Below are 23,982 nucleotides of genomic sequence, written 5' to 3' on the forward strand. Positions count from 1 at the left end.
CGGCTGACGGGAAATAACCAATCTACAAGCCCACAACTTGTTGCGATCGCGACGCCTTGTGGGCTTGCAGATCTGCTATTTTCATCGATCGGAATCCATTTCCGTGAACGTCACCGCCCTTTTTAGCCAATCGGGGGGTTTGTTGTGCTGTACGTCACATCCTCCTCGGGGTTACTTGAAGATGACATGAAGAGGGAAAGCACACACACTATCATGTAAACCTGTCCAACACATTTCTACAGCATTTTGACTGTTTGTTTGATAGGTTGTAAATAGTATTATTAGTTTATGTAAACCAGCAGAATGAGAACTCTGCGAACTATGCACAGAGTCGCTGTTTCCCATCTTCCATTGGCATCAGGTAAGGAAGGTTACATGTGTTCTGTTGATGATACAACATGACCATTTGAAAATAGACCATTTTCTAAAGATTATATACATTTGAAAACTTCAAATTGGACATTCTGCATCTTTCAATGCTATATGAGATATATAAAGTGGTTCCTTCCTTTTAGTTTACCTTGTACCAGTGGTTTGTACTGTCGTGGAACTAAACTTCCAATACATTCTTCAATCAGTTCAATCAATCAAACGAGTACCTTTTACTTTTGGTACTTTAAGTACATTATAGATACCAATACTTTTGTACTTTTACTCAAGTACATTTTTAAATCCAGACTTTTACTTGTAATAGAGTATTTCTACATTGCAGTATTGATACTTTTTACACTACTGAATGGATACAATAAGACTATGTTGCATCCAATGCCTATACAAATACTTTATTTTACACAAGTGAGTGACATCTTCTCGCCATCTAGAGCCCAAAAATGTTCACTAAGTAAATCCTGTTTTGACTTGGTACATGAATGTTTATCTTGGCTTCATCTTATAAAGCCAATGTTGGTGTCTTTCTGCATGGAACATCATTTATGGCTCCTGCTTTGCCAGTTCATACCAAATGACAAACTATGGCAAAAGTATAAAAGCCACAGTGCACACAACTTTAAAAAATGAAGATGCTTTTAGGTGCACAGCTAATCAATAATAAAACACAGTGTCCAAAACAAATGGATCGGCAGTAAAGAAAACCTTTGGCGACCATTCTGAGGTCGCCGGATTTGACCCCGAGAGTGAGCATTCTTGTACTCTTGAGAACCACTGGCCTAATGCATATCAAACTGGGGGGTCCTTGTAATTCTAAAAGGTAGAGAATCAGTGAAATAATGACCTGTATTATATTCAGGGGTTGACACTAAGGTCTCAGAGGCACTTGCCCATCGGGCAAGTACAAGTCATGTTCTACTTGCTCAAAGGTCATGCCCACTTGCCCGAAAAGTAAATCGTCAGTTTAAAAATTATTGGTAAGATTTTAAAACGCTCAATTTAACACATATTTCTTTACTTTCTGGGTCTGTGCGATAAAAATAAGTCATACTGTACCTCAATACTTCCAAACAGTATCAACAGTAAAAACAGCACATTATAGGTAAACAGTGCTATTATTTTACATTCCACAGACCAGAAGACAGAGCGCTCTGGCCACGTTCAGGTGTTTAGACAGATATCTGGCGTTGTGTTTATAGACTGTTGTGTCCGCTCTCAAATGAGCACTTGTCCGGTCGGGCAACCTGAAAGCAAACTTCACGTGCCCGAAAGTTTTATTTACCTGCCGGGGGCAGGTGGGCAAGCCTTAGTGTCATTCCCTGTATATTCCAACATGTTTCAGTGAGATGGAGAGTGGCAGCCAGCAGACAGTGTTCCTCCAACTCCAGCTCAGAGGAGCAGCAGCAGAGACACGGTGCCTCCATGCTGAGACACCTGACCAGCAAGATAAAAGCAACCGGTCCCATTTCAGTGGCCGAGTACATGAGGGAAGTGCTCACCAACCCAGTGACGGTACTGTAACTTTAAACTGCATATGGGTGCAACAGTTAATCTAACTCAATGGTTGTTCGCTGTGAGCTTGTACATCTGCTATTTTGAATGAATAATGGATGTGGTTGAAATGATTGTGATGCTTTAAATACAGTACTTTAGCTGGGGATCCCCTGGACCCCCCCCCCCCCCCCCCCAACTTTGAGAACCAATGTTCTAGCTAATCATTGCTATGGAGTGTTTTTTTTTCTCCCCACCTCTCCAGATTTTTAGTTAACAGAAAATAAATGTTATCTTATTGATCAACAGGGTTATTATGTGCGCAACGACATGCTGGGTCCAGAGGGAGACTTCATCACATCACCAGAAATCAGTCAGATCTTTGGAGAGGTTAGTTTCTCTTTTATGATTCCATTTGAAGTTCTTCTGCCATCTTCAGCATATCACACACTTCTCCTTTTCATCTCTGCCGGGTGGAAACCCGAAAAAAATTGTTAAAAACTGTTACTTTTCAAGAGCAGATCTACAAGCTCGAAACATGTTTCGAGCATGCGGATCTGCTACTTTTGATGCTTTTGTATGACGTTGTAGTATGATCAAGTAGGGCGTTAATTTACAAAAAAAAACATGGGGATAAGAGGTTTCTGCCTGACAGAAGCGATTTGTAACTAGTACATTTGTGTAACATCAGCTGTTTACTTTTAAACTAGACAGGTACCACATAACACCAATAATGAACAGATTGTACAGTGCATGTACTGTGTTCTTCCTGTTGTCCTTGTCTGGCAGCTGCTAGGTGTTTGGTGTGTGAGTGAGTGGATGGGAGCAGGCAGCCCCAAGCAGCTGCAGCTGGTGGAGTTTGGCCCAGGGCGAGGCTCCTTGGCCAGTGACGTCCTCCGAGTACGTAGCCTCCTGTCACACACACACTCCATGGCTCAGGCTCATTACAGTGTATCCGTAATATGATGGTATCAATAACACATTTCTGTTAGCCTCTATCTTGAAAGTCAGTTCTCATCTATATAGAGTAATAATTTTAGTCATATTATGATACAGATTTTTATTCCCACCTAGTTTTTGTTATTTTGTTAGTTTTAAATAACTAAAGTAAAAGTAACCCTGGTATAAATTAAACCCGAATTCAGCCTGTGTGGTTACAGTATATTGCCAGTAGAGGGAGGTATTTCCTTGTCTGTGTGTGTTCCTGTGTGGCCAACAAATTTACTTACAGTATTTTACGAGAAAAACGATATCATAAATGTAAATACTGTATAAGGACAGGCTTTTGATAAATAGCAATTACAATTGGTACGTATACAATTATTAAATATGTCAGTAATTTCTCTGTATATTTAAGTTATTTGTCATATCTGCACCTTTTTTGGAGCGGTGAAAGCGCTCCCAATAGACAGGTATGTATGTGGCTGGCTATGTGGCTATGTGGCTGGCTATGTGGCTATGTGGCTGGCTATGTCCGTAGCCTGGCAATACCTTGAGTGGCCACACATGTTAAAGGAGGGGCGCTGTTGTGCAGGCACACACACACACACACACACACACACACACACACACACACACACACACAGTATAGCTGCTCAGATTCACCGCTCCACTTCGAACCGAGGTTTGATTTTTTTATGAAGCCTAAAAGGCCAAACAGAAACATATGTTTTTATTCCAATGCCAAAAACACAATTAATCGTCAACTCTGTGTGTGTGTGTGTGTGTGTGTGTGTGTGCGTGGGTGCGTGCATGCAGGTGTTTGGTCAGCTGCACTCGGTTCTGGGTCAGACGTCGGTGTCTGTCCACCTGGTGGAGGTCAGTCCGGTTCTGAGCCAGATCCAGGCCAGCTGTCTGACCGGGGAGCAGAACCAGGCGTCTGCCAGCGAGGACGAGCCATACTACAGACACGGTACCACCGCCACAGGCCTGCCCTGCTCCTGGTACAGAAGCCTGGAACATGTCCCACAAGGTACACTGGACTGCTGCTGCTATAGACCAGTGGTTCTCAACCTTTTACATTTCAAGGTCTCCCCTTAACTCTGACAGTTTGGGGTTCTTGTCTTCCAGGTTTCAGCATCTTTCTCGCTCACGAGTTCTTTGACGCGCTGCCAATCCACAAGTTCCAGGTCTGTTGAGAACACATTATCATATAACCATACAGTGGATATCCTGGGGTTTCCTTTCATATCCCTATTCTTGTGTACATAACAGTGGCGTATCCAGGAATTAGATTTAGTTTTTTTCCTTCAAGATCACACTTGGGTAGGCGGCCGCCTCCACGCTGGCTACGCCACTGTAACATAATGCTTTTTTATGAAAATCACCCATTAGTATCCATGGTGCAAAAGCACTACTTTCATTCATTGATAATTTGTGATGATCACTTCAAAGTGACTCGCAGTACTCAAGCACATCTTCAGAGTACTAGCAATTGCCAATTGGTGTGATAGGTGGCTAGTACTGAAATTAAATCCAGACAAATGTAAACAATTGCACATTGGGAAAATAAGTGCCAACTTGGCTAACTATAGAGATTATATTATATATTATATTGGAGATTGGGTGATCCATCAAGTAGAGGAAGAAAAGGATATAGGAGTTGTGGTTGACCATTCATTAGAATGTCAAATACACATCTCTGAAAAAGCAAACTCCATGTTGACGATAATTAGAACTTTAAAAAATGTACATAAAGAACGTACAATGTGAATTGTGAATAAGAATATCGTAATTTAAAAGAAACTAACTATTTATATTGTGTTGAGTCTGAGAGGATAGCATCCTGTGCCAGAAAAGCCTAAATTGGAATTGGTGAATTGTAAATCATCGCTAAAGGGGCTAAACTGTGGTGGCTGCGTGGTTGCGTTGCCAGCTGATACTGTGGTGTGTTTGTGGCTGTGTGCAGAGGACAGAGAGAGGCTGGAGGGAAGTGATGGTGGACATAGACCCAGAGAGACCTGGCCAGCTGAGGTTTGTCATCATCCCCAACCCCACCCTGGCCTGCACCCTCGTACAGGTGAGAAGAACCAGCTACTGATGACCTACACCAGCTTCTCAAACCTTTTCAAGTCAAGGACCCCCCCTCTCCCCCAAATTGATATGTATTTGGCCACGTATGGCCAGTGTGCTATATACTACACATATGGTATATCATTGTGATGTTAAAGTGTAGGTGATGTAACACTCTAGGTTCTCTCTCACAGCCCTGTTCAACGTGGCCTTTTATTATCATGAGTTTTATGTCATCTACAGTATATATTAACACACTATTCTCTGGCACACACACAACACATACATTCAAGCACTTAACACCTGTACAGTATTGTTATGTTACGCCCCAGGCTAGGGGTCCCTAGGTGTAATGTAACAAAAATGGACTCCCTCCTTCCCAGTCCCCAAACAGCCAGGCCACACAGGTTTGAAATCCCCCAAACTTAAGGATTTATTTACTTTAAGATAAAAGTCAAGGACTACCTCAGGGTGGGATCATAAAATCCTGATACGAAAACCTTTCCTAATAACAAGGGGTCACCCACCCCTACACACATAACTCTAACACAACACAATTCTAAAAGACAGTAGGCTGGTGCTTGGAGGCTGGTTAGGAGAAAGACCTTGGTGTGCTGTTGGCAGCCATCTTTATAGTTGAGCCCATCATCACCGGAGCCAATCACCATTCTGGTTCCACCTACTAGTTAGCCACACAGCCAGGCACCACTCAGTCACAATTCACACCACCTGGTTGTCAATCAGCCACTCACAATCAGCACCACTCAGTCACATACATCAATGAGGGGAAAAATACATGTGAACACAAAATATACCAATAATGAGTAATGACCCTATAGGGTCATAACAAGTATACACACATTCACACTGCACACATTGCACGTTTATACACACAGCACATACTGTACTGTACGCATATACACACAGCACATACTGTACTGTACACATGGTACTACATACAGTGTACACAGCACATGAAACCCATGTACACACACACACACACACACAAAACACACACAGCACATGAAACACACACACACACACACACACACACACACACACACACACACACACACACACACACACACAAAGCACAGTGCATAGAGCCAGAGGCTTACGTCATCATCACTCAGTTTAAAGTACCTGACAGCATATTTAAATCCTGCTTAATGCACTCAGTCTGAACTGTAGCTCCTCTCTCCCTCTCTCTCAAACACACACACACACACACACACGCGCGCACACACAATCCTCACAACCACTAAACTGGCTCACTCAAAGTTAGGCCTGTCACATTTATTACGTAACGCCTAATCGCAATAATTTTAGATTGTTTGAGATAATCGCAATAGTTTTGTGTGTGTGTGTGTGTGTGCGTGCGTGCGTGCGTGCGTGCGTGGAACGAAACCCCTCCAGAGACAGGACACACACACCACACCTGGCACCGGTGGGGTGGGCGGTGGGGGTCACTAATGGCCAGGACCACCAGAGGTCTATGTGACACTAGCCAGCCAGGACAGGCCAGACAGCCCGATGACTCATGCGCTGATGTGTGTGTGTGTGTGTGTGTGTGTGTGTGTGTGTGTGTGTGTGTGTGTGTGTGTGTGTGTGTGTGTGTGTGTGTGTGTGTGTGTGTGTGTGTGTGTGTGTGTGTGTGTGTGTGTGTGTGTGTGTGTGTGTGTGTGTGTGTGTGTGTGTGTGTGTGTCCAGCCAGATGAGAAGAGACAACATGTGGAAGTGTGTCCAGAAGCCGGGATTATCATCCAGCAACTGGCCAATCGAATTGCAGAAGATGGGGGCGCGGCTCTCATCGCAGACTACGGCCATGACGGAACCAAGATGGACACCTTTAGAGTACGTTGGAGCAGTTACACACTGTGTGTGTCTATGCGTGGCATTAAGATCTGAGGCCGATTCTAAAAATGTCTAAATTGACACATCACTGTCAACTGGACACCAATGAACTGCAACAGCGAAGTATCTAGCTTTTTATATCTAAGTGGGGACCCTCCTGGGGTTCCTGTCCTGACCAACAGGTTGAGAACCACTGATCTACAGTATGGTGTCTGGTGTCTGCTGTGCTCTCTCTCTCTCCCCCTCCAGGGGTTCAAAGGCCACCGGCTGCATGACGTGCTGTCCTCTCCAGGCTATGCGGACCTCACAGCTGACGTGGACTTCAGCTACCTGAGGAGGCTGGCAGGAGAGGGGGGTGTGGCCTGTCTGGGACCCGTCACTCAGACATCTTTCCTGAAGAACATGGGCATCGACACCCGGCTGCAGGTGAGTGACTGGTCACAGTGGGGTGAATTAACTAAGGTGCCTTCTACACAAAGACAATTCACTGAGTTGTTTTCAAAACGTTTGCCATGTCGTCTCAAGAAATGCGTGTGTCCACATGAAAACACTGAGAACGGCAAGACAGTCTACAGAACGCACCAAAATCACTGTAGTATATATGCCAGGCCTGTGAGTGGCACAAAAAGCACCAAAAAGAGAGAAGAAGAGAGCGACACGCTATGAGCTTGTATATCTGCAACAATGAACTGCAACAGCGAAAGTATCTAGCTTTTTATATCTAAGTGGGGACCCTCCTGGGGGTCCTGACCAACAGGTTGAGAACCACTGATCTACAGTATGGTGTCAAATGGTTAAAGCGGCTAAAATCTGAAAGGCGACACAGATGCGTTCCGGCTCTAAATGGGTCAACCCTGTGTTTTTACCTCTCACCTGGCCCAGGTTCTGTTGAGGAACTGCACCGAGCCGTCCACCAAGCAGCAGCTGATCCAGGGCTACGACATGCTGACCAACCCCAGCAGGATGGGAGAGCGCTTCCATTTCTTCAGCATGCTGGCCCCCAGCAGGCTGCTGCAACCACAGCCAGCACAGGGCCTGAAGCTGGAGAAGAAGGACCCGGCCCCACTCCCTGTGGCCGGCTTCACTGAATTGAATTTATGATGATGTCAGGACTTGTAGGGAGCCACTGGTTCTCAAACGACAGAAAGTGATGCCCACCTTTCACGCAAAGGCTCATGGGACATACGTTGAAAGAATTGCCCTCTCTGTGTAGAAATCCATTGCTGTTACGCCACATCTCCAGTATTGACTTGATTATGCTTAGTTCAGTGTGGTATCGAGCACCGAAAATATCCTACCTAGGTCGGCTATTTTCGATATTTTCGCCAAAAGGCCATTTTAGAGATGTCAGTCAGCCCTTCTCTGCACGTCCCTGGTGATTAATGATGAATTCCAAATATAAGTATTCTGCGTCACCCCTGGACTTGCGTCACAGCACCCTAGGGTGCCACGGAGAAACCCTGAGATGAACAACATTTCAGATTTGTACTGAAGGGACAGTGGCCCCTTGAGATGCAGCATCTCATTTTCAAGGCAGCCTGGAACAGTTGTTCAAGTGCAGCTAAATGTGGCATGTTAGTAAATGTGCCACAATTAACAATAATGCATTGCACCTGTGCAGCTGACCTGCGGAACCTGGGAATATACCATTTTGTCAAGATGGGGAGAAGTGTGGAGAATATAATTATAATGCCTTGTTAAAGTGACCAGTTTGTTACATTTTGCATTTGTAGTTATTTTCCTGTAATTTAACAACATAATAACCAGCACAGATAGACAAAGAGACATTCATGGATTTATATTTAAAAGTAACTTTAATTTTCCCCACTGGGACCCACCCAGGGTATGGCAGCTGCATATCCCTGCCATACCCAATTGACGCCCCTGCCCTGTTACAACATGTCCTTGCCATCACATTCTGCCTCTCCTCACCACTATTCCCATCCTCTGCGGCCCATTCAATCTCACCTTCATCGCCCACTCCCTATCCTACCCTTCCCATCCCCTCCTCAGCAACACCCCCATTCTCTTCCATCCATGCATAACCTCATCCTGACAGGTTCCATCTCTTCTAAATAAAGAATGTTTAACAATGTTTGGTTTGAAGGCGTGGTCTGTACTAGTGAAACAGCTGTCATAGTACACAGTGCTGTTATTTATTATTACAAACCTAAACATGTGGCAAAAATCATTCAGAAATAGGCCTACTGTACACAGCTACTTAAAGACATGTTATAGGCTATGCACGTTATTAGAGGAAGATTGTGTTGTAGCCTGTGTTTTTAATGCAGTTATAATGACCAATACAACAATAATAACAACTCCATTGCAATTAAAAAAATATTGCATAATTATTATTTGGGTGCAGTTACCTGTTGTAAGTGGTGATGACAGCCCTCGGCCTCATACAGATAGATGGTTAAATCCAGTGGTGTATAGAGGAACTAATTGCATGTACTTAAGTAGCCTACTGTAGGCCTACTTAAGTACACTTTTGGGGGATTTGTAGACCTACTTTACTTGAGTATTTCCAATTGTCAGTGATATTACTTCTACTGGACTTTTTATGCATTTGAAAACTTGAAATGGCACATTCTGCACACTCTTGGTACTTTAAGTACATTTTGATGCCAATACTTTGGTACTTTTACTCGAGTAGCCTATATTTTGAACACAGGTCAGGACTACCGTCCTAGAGTAGGCGTAGGCGTCTACATCGCAGGATTGATAGTTTTACTTAGCATGTGCGTACTTTTCCCACCACTGGTTAAAATCATCTTGTAAAGTTTCTCTCTCCTGTTTACGCACATTACGCATTACGCACAAGTACGCGGGGAATACCCATGGGAATACCCAATACCCATAATACCTGACGTTGGGGCGTCATGTCCGCCTGCAAAATTGTGGGAGAAAGGTGCTGTGAATGAATGAGCCATCCTGCATGTTGACCCGCACTAAGTCAGCAAAGACCCGTTCAGAACCACGGCAAGAGGTAAACGAAATAGCATGGGCACAAAGTATCGTCTCGACCTGTTTATAATATGGCACATGGACCTAGTCTACCATACTGAATGAATTTGTATTGATTTTAAGATCTTTTCCTCAGTTACATGTTTACGTCTTGTTTTGTGTTGTTTGTTTTCAATGCATAGGCCCAAATGCATGCAAAGAGTTGAGTTAAAATATCTTGCTCGGTATTGCGTTGTTAGAATGCACAAGTAAAAAACATAAACCGTGTTTTGCGCGTAAACGATCACGTTAAATGTTGTCTTTCCTTCTTTTCAAGCCTTCTGTAGGCCTTGCATACATTACGCATGGCACAGTGTTTCTCAAACGTTTACATTTCAAGGTCTTATCCTTAACTCTGACAGTGTACACATGGAACAAAATGGACCCTCACAAAATAGGTCCATTTGGTTCCATGTGTTACTGTCAGAGTTACAGACTTGTATGGATCCATTGAGAGAACCTCCTAAAGGACCCACAGAGTCCCTGGAATCCATTTTGAGAAACTAATCCAACTTGTATGTGTTACTGTTACGTTTTGCATATTATCAGTGGTGGAAAACTTTGGAAATAGGCTACTCTGTTACAAGTAAAAGTCCAGAATATGACATTTACCTAAAGGGGCACTCCACCACTTTTCAACCTATCTTCATATAATAGGTCCTCACTAATGTTCATGATAAAATATCACAATTTTTTTCTACTCAGTATGGGGCTCATAGGAGAGCTGTGGGTGGGTCAAATCCTTCTACCGGTGACATCATCAATGGGAAATGCAAGCTAATAGAAACGGCAGGCTTTCTATTCCTGAAAAAGTTGCAATGTTAAAGTGGAAGCCATTCTTCTTGTGATAATAAAAATCTAAATATTTTTTTTCAAAAATATTATTTAATTTTTTTTTGTCAAACGATGATGTCACCGGTTGACCGGTAGAAGGATTTGACAGCTCTCCTATGAGACCCAGACTGAATAGAAAAAAATTGTGCTATTTTATTATGAACATTAGTGAGGACCTATTATATGAAGACAGGTTGAAAAGTGGTGACCTACTCCTTTAAGTAAAAGTACCAAATTATTTGAAGCTAGTTACTAGTTACTTTGTAAACTCATTATTATCACAACATAAAAACTTCAGCCCTGTATACATTTCAACCATTTGAAAACAGCAGATCTACAAGCTCACAATGCGAGGCATTGTGAGCTTGTAGATCTGCTACTGTCAAAATATTTTGTTTACATTTGAAAAACTATGGGAAATATGGGACATTCTGCGTAAAGAGTACGTTTACGTTTGGTACATTTTGATACCAACACTTTTGTGCTTTTACTCATTTAGAATTCCACACCGTTAAATGTAACAGAGTGTTTCTACATGTCCATGAATTAAATACAGAGGGCTTCCAAGGTAAAAAAAAAAAAAAAGTCTTATTTGGGATGTTCATTTTAGGCAGGGTGTTTAACTGTACTTGTACTGTACTAAATTTCAATTGTATTGACTATACTTGTACTGTTCTCCATTTTTGTCTAATAAAATAATCAATCAATCAATCAATCAATCAGTATTGATCCAATGCCGTATTGAGTACTTTTTCCCAACCACTGGTATAGCCCCATATAGAACCTCACCCTCCACTGCATACTGTTGTGCTCCGAGATGAGGTCCTACTGTGGTATCCCCGGGCTGCGGTAGAATGCCTCCATGGCGAGGTAGATTAGCCTTTTCCCGAAATTGTATCCAAAAAGTAAAGGTAGTTCTACTCTCCTCGACTATGGTTTTCCATCCCACGGTACATAAAACATGCACCAGGGCATGAAACAACCACTTAAATCGCTAGTTTTGTAATGTTTTCCCATTCAACCGGAACTCCCCCGGCGGCAGTTGCCAGTACTGCTCCTTATTCTGCTACAATGGGAAGGTTGCAGTACTTGCACCTGCCGCGGGGGGATTTTCCGGATTTAAGCGATTTAAACCGTTTTGCCAACGCCGTAGTTCATGTGCAGCGAAGGGTGAGGTTCTATATGGGGCTAGTATTATTATTATGCTATTATATGCTGTGTCCATGCTTTGAATTTCCCATCTTTTGCCCTCACTGCTCGCTATCAGGCCATCATGAATAAGCCCAACACAGATGGGGATGAGGATCCACGGCAGCATTACGCCTTCCTGTCACAGATAGGCAATGGTTCTTATGGACAAGTGTTCAAGGCCCGAGAGCAGTGGGGTGAACAGCGCTTGGTGGCCGTGAAGAAGGTGACCTTGATGGCAGACCCAGATGGAGGTAAAAAAAATCAAACCTCGGTTCGAAGTGGAGCGGTGAATTTGAGCAGCTGTACCCTATGTGAGTGAGTGAGTGAGTGTAAACTGTGCCTGTGAGTGAGTGGTGAGTGTGCCTGGCCTGCACAAAACAGCGCCCCTCCTTTAACTAGTGTGTTGTGTGTGGCCACTCAAGGTATTGCCAGGCTACGGACATGGCCAGCCAGCCACCCAGCCACCCACCCAGCCAGCCAGCCACCCACCCACCCACATACCCACGGACTAGAGGTCTTCGGACCTGCCCGAGATCCGAAATTACCCGGGGTCCGACCCGCCCCGAGCCGGGTAACGGGGCCGTTTATGCGCAGTGAGGTCGGGGCCGGGACGGAGCCGCCGCTGTATGTCACGGGTCCTGGGTATTTGATAGTGAAATCGCCGGTTCCTGATACCCGAGGGGAACCGAGTCAGCCGAGATTGAAAAAAGATGCATACAAGTGCACTACAACGATTTCGCCACAAGATGGCCCTAAATGATACAGCAGGTAATCTTAAGCCTAGATAGTGAAATAAAGTTGTTTAGAAACTCAGCCTCAGGAGGAGGACACTGTCTGCCGTGTCTGGGGCAGTTATATTATTATTATCAAAGATATTAACGTAACGTGTTGGTTTGTGGTTCACAATCACAATGGAGTTGTCATCGCGTTTTGTCATGCTCTGCAAAGCATAATGGAAACTTCAAAGCAGACTATTATCAACAACATGCGACAGAAAATGATAGCATTAGCATCATTGGCTAGCCAAAGAAGAAGGAATAAAGAAGACATGGATTTATTTGTATTTACAAACTGTCCACATTGATTGACTTACTGGTCTGGGAAAAGATCATGTTGTGACGAGACGCAGCGCCGCGCTGACAGCAGCAGCAGCAGCTGCTGCAACCATTACCATGGCGACGTTTAGGTAAGAAAGAAGTCTCATACAACTCTTAATAATAACGTTGGTATTCCCTCATTTCGGGGCCACAGGTTCGGGTCTCGGACCTCTCGTTCTGCGCGGGTATCGGATCTAATTTGCCTATTAATAGTACGGGGCCGTCGGACCGGGTCCGTCACGTTTCGGGGCGAGACGGGTAACGGTTCTGAAATTCCAAATTATAGACGGGTCCAAATGGGTCCGGCTCCATTTTCCCCGGGTCCTTTTGGGTTCGGGTAGTTACAATTGGACCCGTGAAGACCTCTACCACGGACATACCTGTCTATTGGGAGCGCTTTCACCGCTCCAAAAAGGGAGTGTTTCGATATTTCGACTAGTGTGGTGGAATTCGAGTTCTGTCAACAAGACTTAAATAAAGAAGTAGGGTTGGGCGATATGGTGATAATTATCGTTGAGATGATACAATGTCTCCACGATACAATGTCTCCACGATATGCCTTTTCAGAGGTATCGTATATATTCGTGATACAATTGAGGGAGTCTTGTAAAAAATCAAACCTCGGTTCGAAGTGGAGTGGTGAATCTGAGCAGCGTGCGTGCGTACGTGCGTGCGTGCGTGCGTGCGTGCGTGTATGTGTGTGTGTGTTGAGTGTGCCTGGCCTGCACAAAACAGCGCCCCTCTTTTAACTAGTGTGTTGTGTGTGGCCACTCAAGGTATTGCCAGGCTACGGACACGGCCAGCCAGCCACCCACCCACCCACCCACGGACATACCCACGGACATACATACCTGTCTATTGGGAGTGCTTTCACCACTCCAAAAATCCTGTTTAATCGTTAATACAGAGATTCATTGCAGAATTCAATTGAAACCTGCATTTTGGTCTAAATCAGTAGTTCTCAAACTTTAAAAATCAAACCTCGGTTCGAAGTGGAGCGGTGAATTTGAGCAGCTGTACCCTATGTGAGTGAGTGAGTGAGTGAGTAAACTGTGCCTGTGAGTGAGTGGTGAGTGTGCCTGGCCTGCACAAAACAGCGCCCCTCCTTTAACTAGTGTGTTGTGTGTGGCCACTCAAGGTATTGCCAGGCTACGGACAGGGCCAGCCACCCAGCCAGCCAGCCAGCCACCCACCCACATACCCACGGACATACCTGTCTATTGGGAGCGCTTTCACCGCTCCAAAAATGTCAAGGTCTCCACTTAACTCTGACAGTATACAAATGAAACCAAATGGACCCGTAAGGGTCCATTTGGTTTCATTTGTATACTGTCAGAGTTATATACTTGTAAAGTTCAATTTAGACCTCCCAAAAGGCACCCAGAAAAATAATCATAAAAACCAACGTGAAAAAAAGAATTGTGATAAAATTGTGTATCGTGATTTGATACAGCTTGGGAAAATATCCTGATATTGTAATTTTCCATATCGCCCACCCCTATAAAGAAGTTATACTGGAAGGACAAGCTTCACGGAAGGACAAGCTGTGACATAAACAATATCTATCAGACTTAGGAAAGACATCTTGACTCTTAGTACATCATGTAATCTGTAATGTATGATACAGCATAATCTACTGTTACTAACGTCACTCATAATCTTCATGATAATATAATATCTACTACTGTTATTAACGTCACATAATCAATCATGATAACATAAACTCTACTACACTACACTAGGGATGGGCCGATATGAACATTTCACGTCACGATTATTGTGACCAAAGAAATCGCGATTTACGATATCTCGATATCAATCATTAGGCACGTGCACACATTGACATCAAAGGGGGCTTGAGCCCCTGCCCTTTTATCTGTCTGTAAAAAGTGCCCTCTCCAGACCATGAATGCAGTTTTTACTATGGTGAAAGTATAATGCAAATGCCCTCTTTCCATGCCATACCTGAAGGCAGCATTCAAGAGAATTGCCTTGTCCAAACTCTCCTGAACTTGAATGCAGCATCTTATGTTGAATGATGTTGAACTATGTGTAGAAATCCATGCCGTTATGCCAAATCTCCAGTATTGACTTGATTAATATGCTTATGTGGTATCAACCCCCGAAAATAGGCGACCTGTGAGCTTGGAGGTCTGCTATTTTCAAAAGGCCCTTTTAGAAATGTCATCCCCTGCCTCTCTAACATTCTCTGAAAGGTATTCCTGCTTTGATGATCCGCGAAGTGGCTCTGTTGCGTAGACTCGAGCGCTTCGACCACCCCAACATCGTGAAGTAAGTGTATTTTCAGCATTAGGCTGTTATTGTTATGTATTGTCCAACTCAGAAAGGATGTTGATATTTGCATTGATTTGCATTGTTGTTTGTTTGTTTGTTAGGGCAGTGGTTCTCAACCTGTGGGGCGGTACATATGGTTTTGAGGGGGGTCCCCAAGATGACAGTGAAGTGACAAATTAAGGACTTAAAGGAAGCACCCATTTTTAAATTTTTTAAAAACACATTTTTGGACACTGCTCCTACAGATTTTGCCCTAAAATCATGCAAAGTGGTACACAGTATCTTCAAAGTCATGTCATCAACATGGATCTGTCCCATTTCCCATATTCCCTCCTGGCTACCATTGCCTTCTAAAGTTTGTGTATGCGACCTAACGGTCGCTTATCTCCTGATTTGGGAGTCTTACTGGTTAACCCATACAGGGCCAGATTTCCAGAATATGAATATGAATGTGCGCTTATAACGCCAGGAAATAGCTATTTTGTATCCCCCCAGACCACCTTAACCAGACCACCTTAACGAATGCACGTTCAGCATACCATACCACCAGATGACCACTAGAGACCACCATACACCATACACTGACATGGTCCCGTGTTAAGCCTGTTTAAATCCACATAACAGGATGAGACGCTGACTTGGTCCTCATTGACTTAACATGGACGGGCCGCCGGTCACCATTTCAGCTCAATACTGTTCAATTCGTGCTTGATCGTCTCAAACCACCATTGGTATGGGCATCGGGACGTATATAGATGCCACACAGAAAGTTTCAGAATCAAAATCCGACCTAGTGAAGCTACGTGAGGGTCGGATGGTTGCATTGAGGCTAACGCTAGCAGAGGCCTGTTGTCAACAGGAAGCCCTGGTTTAAAGGTGACGTCATAATCGTATCCTTTTTTTTCACGGTTTACGTGTGGACATTAGCTGAGGTAAGCTAACCATTTCGCTCCGTCTATAAACACATATTAAAAGCTTAAACAATGCTTTTATATAAAAGTCGCTCCGAGTCGCTCGGCACCAAACGCCATAGTGAACTAGTCGCTCGTAAAGTCGCCCGGCGCTAACTGAGTTAATATACCTTTGAGCTGTTATGTGGAAATAAGAAAAAAAATCCCCCCCCCCCCCCCTGTAATGATGTCAGCACGGTGTACTTTACAACACTTTTGAAAATAGTCGATCTACAAGCTCACAAAGCTTTGCGCTGAGAAGCATTGTGAGCATGTAGATCGGCTATTTTTGCCATATTTCAAACTAAATTGAATGCCCCAACTCATTAAATAAATAATTGACTTTGATCTCACAAAGGACTATTCGAATATTTGTTTACATCCCTAGTCACCAGTTCATATAGGATTATATGTAGATTGGCTATTTTTACAATTTCTGCCTCTAATATTTAACAATTTGGCCACTGTTTAATTTGTCATTTTAAAAAGTCCTTAACCCTCAATACACTTGGTTTGTTTACTGTTGAGTGAGAAAACAATGTTGCACATTAAGTTAATCATCTGGGGACCCCCCCAAGGTTGGGAACCACTGTGTTGTGGCATGAACTTTGTTTTGCTCTGCTGCAGATTGCTTGCTGTAGATGCTGGATACGAAGGACGGAGCCTGGAAATTAAAATGGTGTTCGAATACATCGACCAGGACCTAGCTGCGTACATCAACAAGGTTCCCAAGGCTGTTGGTCTTGGCCTTGACAAAATCAAGGTGCTAACTTGACACTTATCACTTATCTCATGTCCTTGCAAAAGCACTTAACACATTGGACGCCATCTAACCACAATTATTTGGCTATAGAGTGCCACCATTCACCTACGCTTTATTTTGAAGAGCCCAAAAGAGCCCCGGTGCATGTTGTGTAATCTGAAAATCTAAAATGGAGGTCAGTTTGTTTTCTTTCGGTCGCGTCACAGCCCAGTGTCGCCGTGAAATGCTATCATCTTACTAAATGTATTTATTACTATAATCATATTTTTGTCTTAGGAATGTGACAAATACATATTATTGAACTCAAGTCTCCATGGCGTGAGTCATTTTGGGGGTGAACTACTGCTTTAAGGAAGTAGGGAAACCAGCTTAGGTCTTAAGGTCACTGTGTGATGGTCGCAGTCTCAGCTACAATTTGCCATCCATCCATCCAAAGGTGGGCAGGTCTTCTCTGACTGGGAGACAAAAATCATTGGAACCTCTTAATTTTTATAGCCCTGGTTGGAAAATGACCACCATACATCTCATCCATGTTTAGGTCAGATTAGAACCCTAGACAAGTAGTCATGTTCTATCTCACTCAGGGATCTTCAATGAGGGTCTCCCTCAATGATTGATCTCTCAGAGAATATTAGATAAAGATTAGTCTCGCATAGCCAGACAACTATTCCACAATCTCCGAATGCTATATAGAGTCTGGAACTACACCTCCTGAACTGCGTAGGGCTGTCACGATATGACATTTTACATGACGATTAATTGTCGCTCAAATAATTGCGATTAACGTTTTAATTGTGTTTTTGTCGTTGACAATTACATTTCTGTTTGGCTTTTAGGCTTTGAAGTTGCACACGGTAGATATGACACATAACCTAAATATACAAATTACAGCCATATTTGACAACTTTATACTTGAAAATGAACATTGATAGTGGAAATAGCCGATCTACAAGCTCACAACGTGTCGCGATGCGACGCGTTGTGAGCTTGTAGATCTGCTATTTCCACTATTTTGACTGGAAACGATTATGACGATTATGAAAAATAATCACGATTATGTCAAATAATCATGATTAGACGATTATGTAATAATTGTGACAGCCCTAGATTGAATGAACGAATGCTACTTCCTGTCTGTACAGGAACTGATGGAGCAACTGCTTCGTGGGGTGGACTTCCTGCACACCAACAACGTGATCCACCGTGACCTGAAACCACAAAACATCCTGGTCAGCAGCCAAGGACAGGTCAAGATCACTGACTTTGGATTGGCACGCGTCCTTGACTTCCATGCTGCACTGACTCCAGAGGTAAACCAAACACCTCATGTCACTTATTATTCAGTTCACTTCTGCTCGCTGTCACCTAAAGCGGTGGATCTCAACCCCATTGGGGCCCCCAAATTATTTTGGGGGGGTCCCCCAGATGATTAACTTAATGGTGCAACATTGTTTTCTCTCTCAACAGTAAACAAACCAACATAGAGTTTTAAGTGTATAGAGGGTATCTGCACATTTCTAAAGTGACAATTTATGGACTTTTTTAATACCTCTAAAATGACAAATTAAACATTGGCCAAACTGTCAAATATTAGAGGCAGAAATTGAGCAAAATAGCCGATCTACATGCTCAAAATGCTGCGCAACGCGAGGCGTTGTGGGCTAATAGATCTGCTATTTTTCAAAAGCTAAAGTATAAAATCACTTGGTTCGTCCCTCCCACACATTCCTGATCTCTGTGACTGTGTGTGCAGGTGCAGACTCTGTGGTACAGGTCTCCCGAGGTGCTGCTCTGTGCTGCTTATCATTTCTCCGTTGACGTGTGGAGCGCTGGCTGCATCCTCGCCGAGCTATTCCTCTTGAGGTATGAGCAGTTTTAATTGTAGTACAGGGGTCTTCAACGTTTTCAGGCCAAGGACCCCTTAGTTGAGAGAGAGAGAGATGAAGCAGGGCCAGGGACCCCCCACAACCTGTTCATAGATTCCATATAGTTTCATCGTTTGACAGTACAATCATCAGTGTATTTTGGATTCATTTCAATTTGTGTTATCAGATATGTAACCACTTTAACCGTCAATACTTAATAAACATGAACATTTTGCTGTAGATGAGCAGTAAATACAGATAGAGCTGTGTGTGTGTGTGTGTGTGTGTGTCAGAGATTGCGTTAGACCGGAAATTGCCGGATTTGACCGATTTATAATGACAAAGACCGGAAAATATAAACCTCATCGGACATAAGGACCGATTGAAAATGACACGGCAGTTCACCGCAAATCTCTCTCTCTCTCTCTCTCTCTCTCTCTCTCTTTCTCAATGTCTCTCTCTCTCTCTCTCTCTCTCTCTCTCCCTCATCACTCTCTCTCACATGCACGTCTGGTTGCACAAACACACACGGGTTAAGTTACACTTTTTCCTGTTAATAATAACCTGTGTGAAATAAGCTGCATTGGGAGGTAAACGGGAGACACTTTATTGTGAAGGTAAGACAGGAAATGATAGTTGTTGCTGGGTAGACCTAGTTGTCGGTTTGTTATGTTGTCGCTATGCTCTCTATGAGCTGCCTTGGTTTTGGAATATGAGCGCGCAGTTTAAGTTATAGTACATGAATGGACAGTCAAAAATAAGTTGTATTATCAGAACTGTTTAGCCTAAACATTAATTTGCGAACGGGGCGCTGGGGGAGAGAGAAGACAGCAGTTCATATCAGCGTCATTTTGCAATGCGCACTGTGAACCCATGGGAATTATTGAAGGCACGCAGGACAACTACAACCCATATAAAACAAACTTTATACACTCGATTGAAGTTCTTTATGAGGAGATGTTATGGAAACTGTACAAGATCACCACCAAAGCCTTTTCAACCTTCCCAAAGTTGCATAACAGAGATGCAGGATGATCGTGACCACTCGACCATACTAGTGAGTAGTCTATAATTGATTCCTTTCTGGCCAGATTAATCTATCAACCTATGAAACATTGCGCAGACCACACTTTCAGACTATTTCTCATTATTCTGTACATTATTGTGTGTTGGCCTGAAATATGATGCAGAACAGAAACAACTTGTTATGGAACCATGCAGTATCTGTGCAAACACACAGCCTGCGTGAGTAGTCCAATATAATTAATTTCCTTATGCAAGATGATCGATCATCATCAAAACATACAGCTTCGGAAGCTGTATGTTTTTTGTACAGCCTACTACTCCTTTACATTCAATTAGTTCAGTCCCAACTATACAGCAGGACTTAAACTGTTGTTATTGGCTATGTTTTTGCACCTGCTTGTCATCCATGCATTAAAATTATTATGTCCGGTATTTTTATCAGATGTCCGATAAATTTTAATCATGCCGGTCACGGTGACCGGCTGTTAAAAATCCTAGCGCAACCTCTGGTGTGTGTGTGTGTGTGTGTGTGTGTGTGTGTGTGTGTGTGTGTGTGTGTGTGTGTGTGTGTGTGTGTGTGTGTGTGTGTGTGTGTGTGTCGAGCCTTGTTCTAGAAGTCTTATAAGCTGAATTTCTATTGTTCTAGAAGTGTTATAAGCTGAATTTCCCACATGAGCAATTCTTCCATTCAATTCTTCCATTCCACAGCCCACTGTTCCATGGATTCTCGGAGGCTCAGCAGCTCCAAAGGATCTTTGAGTGAGTTTTGTTTTGTTTGTGCTCCTGGCATCATATCTGGCTGTTTAGACAATCTATTATGATCCAGGTCTTATGCCTTATGCCTTAATTTACAATTTTAAAAAACATTTTTAAATACTTCAAATGCTGATCTACATCTGCACGTTGTGAGCTTGCAGATCAGCTATTTGAAATATTTATAAAAATATGTCTATATAGTAAAAAAAAAGGCAAAGAAGTTAAGGCATAAGGCATAAGACCTGGATCATAATAGAGCCCAAATTTGTTGGTTACCTACTAGTTGGCTCAAAATGGGACGATATGGGATGGGGTATGACTATATGAACATTTCATGTCACGATTATTGTGACCAAAGAAATTGCGATTGACGATATTACCAGTATAATCGAAAGATCCCCAACATCCATTATCCTTGGGTTGAACATTTGCAGATCTACAAGCTCACAACGTGTTGTGAACTGTGGTGTCTGTGGACCGTTGTGATCGGCTATTTTTTGGCATATGTTCCTACTTTATTTGGCATAGAGATTTTGTAGAGAGTGGAAAAAAGACTGTATCAAGTACATACAGTGCATGACGGAGGATAATTTCACGCTAAACTTAAATCTCCACGATCGGATGATAGCGATTATCGTCCCATCCCTAATGAGGATATGGGAGAAGTTTTAGTTGATGGCTGGCTTGTGTTTCACAGGAAGACTGGCTTGCCCAGTGCAGAGGACTGGCCATGGGACAGCTCCATCCCCTACTCTCCTGAATGGGGACCGCAGCTGCCCGCTGCTGGGATGCTGCCCGACCTCGGCCCTGATGGGAATGACCTTCTACAGGTAACTAGCTTTTAACAGCGGGCAACAGCCGGCGACGCTGGTCGATAAAGATCTCCTAGTGGGCGTTCCTGCTGTCATTAATAGAACGGGTACACATTATTGTGTATCATTATTTTATGCTTTAACTATTGAAAAATAGCAGATATACAAGAAAATTATAATTTTGACCCGATTCTATAATTGTCTTTTGAATCCTTCTAAGGTTTTTTGAAAAACCTATGTTTCTATGTCAGCAATCTGGCCAGCCATCCCCCCCCCAGAAGCAAAATTTGAGTTACAAACGTTCGCTTTGAAAATACATATATTCAAAGATTTGCACACATTTTCATGACTTTTCCAAAAATAGCAGATCAGACTACAAGCTCGCAGCGTGGCTGTGAGCTTGTATATCTGCTATTTTTAGTTAAAGCATTCCATAATCCCAGGCCTAAATGGGTTAAAACGTGTAGTCTTGAACTGATCACTATATATTTTCTTTATTTGTAGCAATGTCTGGCATTCAAACCAACCGACCGCATCTCTGCCTTGGGAGCCCTGGTACATCCCTTCTTCAACAAGAGCCCCGGGTCGTCCGCACCACCCCAGGGACCCCCTGGATGGCCCGCACCACCCCAGGGACCCTCTGGATCCCCCGCACCACCCCAGGGACCCCCTGGATCGCCCGCACCACCCCAGGGACCCTCTGGATCGCCCGCACAGGGACCCCCGGGATCGCCTGCACCACCACAACAGGCACGTGCACACATAGACATCAAAGGGGGCTTTTATCCACAGATATAAAAAGCTAGATACCTCCTCCGCCGCTGCAGTTCATTGGCGCGACTGGTCAAACACCTCTGGCGGAAGTGTGTAACTCTGGAACTGCGGAAGGCACTCTGCCCCCTCCAATGGGAAAGAGGGAGTCCTGCCAGTCCTGCATCTGATTGGCCTACCGAGCTTCCCATTCTGTGACGCACAAGGAAGCGTCCTTCAGAATTCCCAAGAGCCCTGCCTCAGAATACTGGAGGCTTGCATAGAGTTATTGGGAGGCCTGCCAGCTCTCTTTGACCAACCCCTCCCACCGGAGGGAGGTATCTATCTTTTTATATCTGTGCTTTTATCCGTCTGTAAAAAAGAAAAAGGAAAAGGGAATGCAGTTTTTACTATATGGTGCCATTGCCTTGTCCAAACTCTCCTGAACATGAATGCAGCATCTTATGTCAAAAGAATTGCCCTGTCTGTGTAGAAATCCATGCTGTTAGGCCACATCGCCAGTATTGACTTGATTAAGTTACTATGAAAAGCTCCACCGGCTGTCTGTCAGTCTGTCCCGTCACATCACACTTTTGCCCTACTCTTATCTCCGGCACCATTGCTCCTATCCAGTTTACAGTTTAGGCATTTAGCAGACGCTTTTAATCCAAAGCGATTTACAATAAGATCCATGCCAAACTTTGCGTACAAACTCCTTGGATGGCAACTCACAACCTCCACCCGTCATTTCTCACATGGCCCTCTTCTAGAGCCACCATCAGGCCGATTTTTGCAAAACACATTTTTGGACACTGCTCCTACAGATTTTGGCCTAAAATCACGCAAAGCGGTACACACCTAAAGTCATTGTCATCAACATGGATCTGTCCCATTTCCCATAGTCCCTCCTGATTGGCTACGATTGCTTCTAAAGTTTGTGTATGCGACCTGACGGTCGCTTATCTCCCGATTAGGGAGTCTCAATGGTTATGTTTAGTTCAGTGTGATGTCACGTACCGAAAATAGCCGACCTCCAAGCTCACAACGTGTCGCAGCGTGACGCGCTGTGAGCTTGGAGGTCTGCTATTTTCGATATTTTCACCAAAAGGCCCCTTTTAGAAATGTCAGCCCCTGCCTCTCTTAACAATCTCTGCACGTCCCTGCACCACAGGAGCCTGCTGGATCTCCTGCGCCACCGCAGGAAGTACCACTGGAAGTGGAACCCCTTGGATCACCCCCCGGACCACCATAGGAACCCTAGCGCCGCTATCCCTGGACAGACGTTCTGTGTAAGATAGCCGATCTACAAGCTCACAACATGTCGCAAATTATGTGACATGTTGTGAGCTTGTTTTGGTGTTTAAGAGAGTGAAAAAGGAGCAAGCCTAGAATTGAAGTGGAGTCACTGCAGGTTAACGACAGTGCTGCTATGTATGTGCAAGGTCTGTTTGTTGTTTTACCGATGCACTTTTGGTCAGTTGCACTTTTGCTTCTGTTTATTCGTAATGTTCTGCACTTTTTTTTTCTTTTTTTAATTCATTGATTTGCAACTTGTTCTAAATGTTCTCATCCTTTTGACTTTTGAAAAAGTTTATTTTTATTTTTGTAAATATAAGAACAATGTTTACATTTTGTTTACCAGTTTGAGTGTGCATATTTGAGTTTACATGTTGTACAGTTTTGTACTTTTGTACTTTGGGTTGCAAGTGCGACTATAAAATACAACATATTTTCCTTATTCTATTAGCGTCTGTTTCTTCATTTCAAGATGTTGCATCTGTAGAATAATCTATTCTGACTTAAGCCATTTGGTTGATATTTAGGACGCAGATTTGTTATTTTTTCATTTGCTTTGATGAGCTGAATTCCTGGCTTTGTCACCAGTCGTGT

At 43.5% G+C, this 23,982-nt stretch overlaps 2 protein-coding genes across 2 annotated transcripts; both read left to right on the plus strand.

Moving 5' to 3' along the window:
• Nucleotides 1–251: 251 nt before the first annotated feature.
• ndufaf7 (NADH:ubiquinone oxidoreductase complex assembly factor 7) lies at nucleotides 252–8,157 on the plus strand. The gene is made up of 10 exons (XM_080745195.1): nucleotides 252–361; nucleotides 1,730–1,899; nucleotides 2,188–2,268; nucleotides 2,668–2,778; nucleotides 3,637–3,850; nucleotides 3,949–4,007; nucleotides 4,787–4,897; nucleotides 6,601–6,744; nucleotides 6,994–7,170; nucleotides 7,627–8,157. Exons 1-10 carry the CDS (start codon nucleotides 304–306, stop codon nucleotides 7,843–7,845), a joined length of 1,344 nt encoding a protein of 447 aa, XP_080601321.1. The 5' UTR covers nucleotides 252–303; the 3' UTR covers nucleotides 7,846–8,157.
• Nucleotides 8,158–11,860: 3,703 nt separating this feature from the next.
• Nucleotides 11,861–23,385, plus strand: LOC308301013 (cyclin-dependent kinase 4-like; the record flags this gene model as incomplete). The annotated part of the gene is made up of 9 exons (XM_080744909.1): nucleotides 11,861–12,029; nucleotides 15,092–15,167; nucleotides 16,748–16,883; nucleotides 18,026–18,193; nucleotides 18,637–18,746; nucleotides 20,483–20,533; nucleotides 21,228–21,360; nucleotides 21,847–22,096; nucleotides 23,264–23,385. The coding sequence occupies 9 exons, from the start codon at nucleotides 11,861–11,863 to the stop codon at nucleotides 23,383–23,385; spliced, it is 1,215 nt and encodes a 404-aa protein (XP_080601035.1).
• Nucleotides 23,386–23,982: the final 597 nt, after the last annotated feature.

This window comes from Nannobrachium achirus (genome assembly GCF_963921795.1).
Source record: "Nannobrachium achirus genome assembly, chromosome: 16".
NCBI classification, from domain to species: domain Eukaryota; kingdom Metazoa; phylum Chordata; class Actinopteri; order Myctophiformes; family Myctophidae; genus Nannobrachium; species Nannobrachium achirus.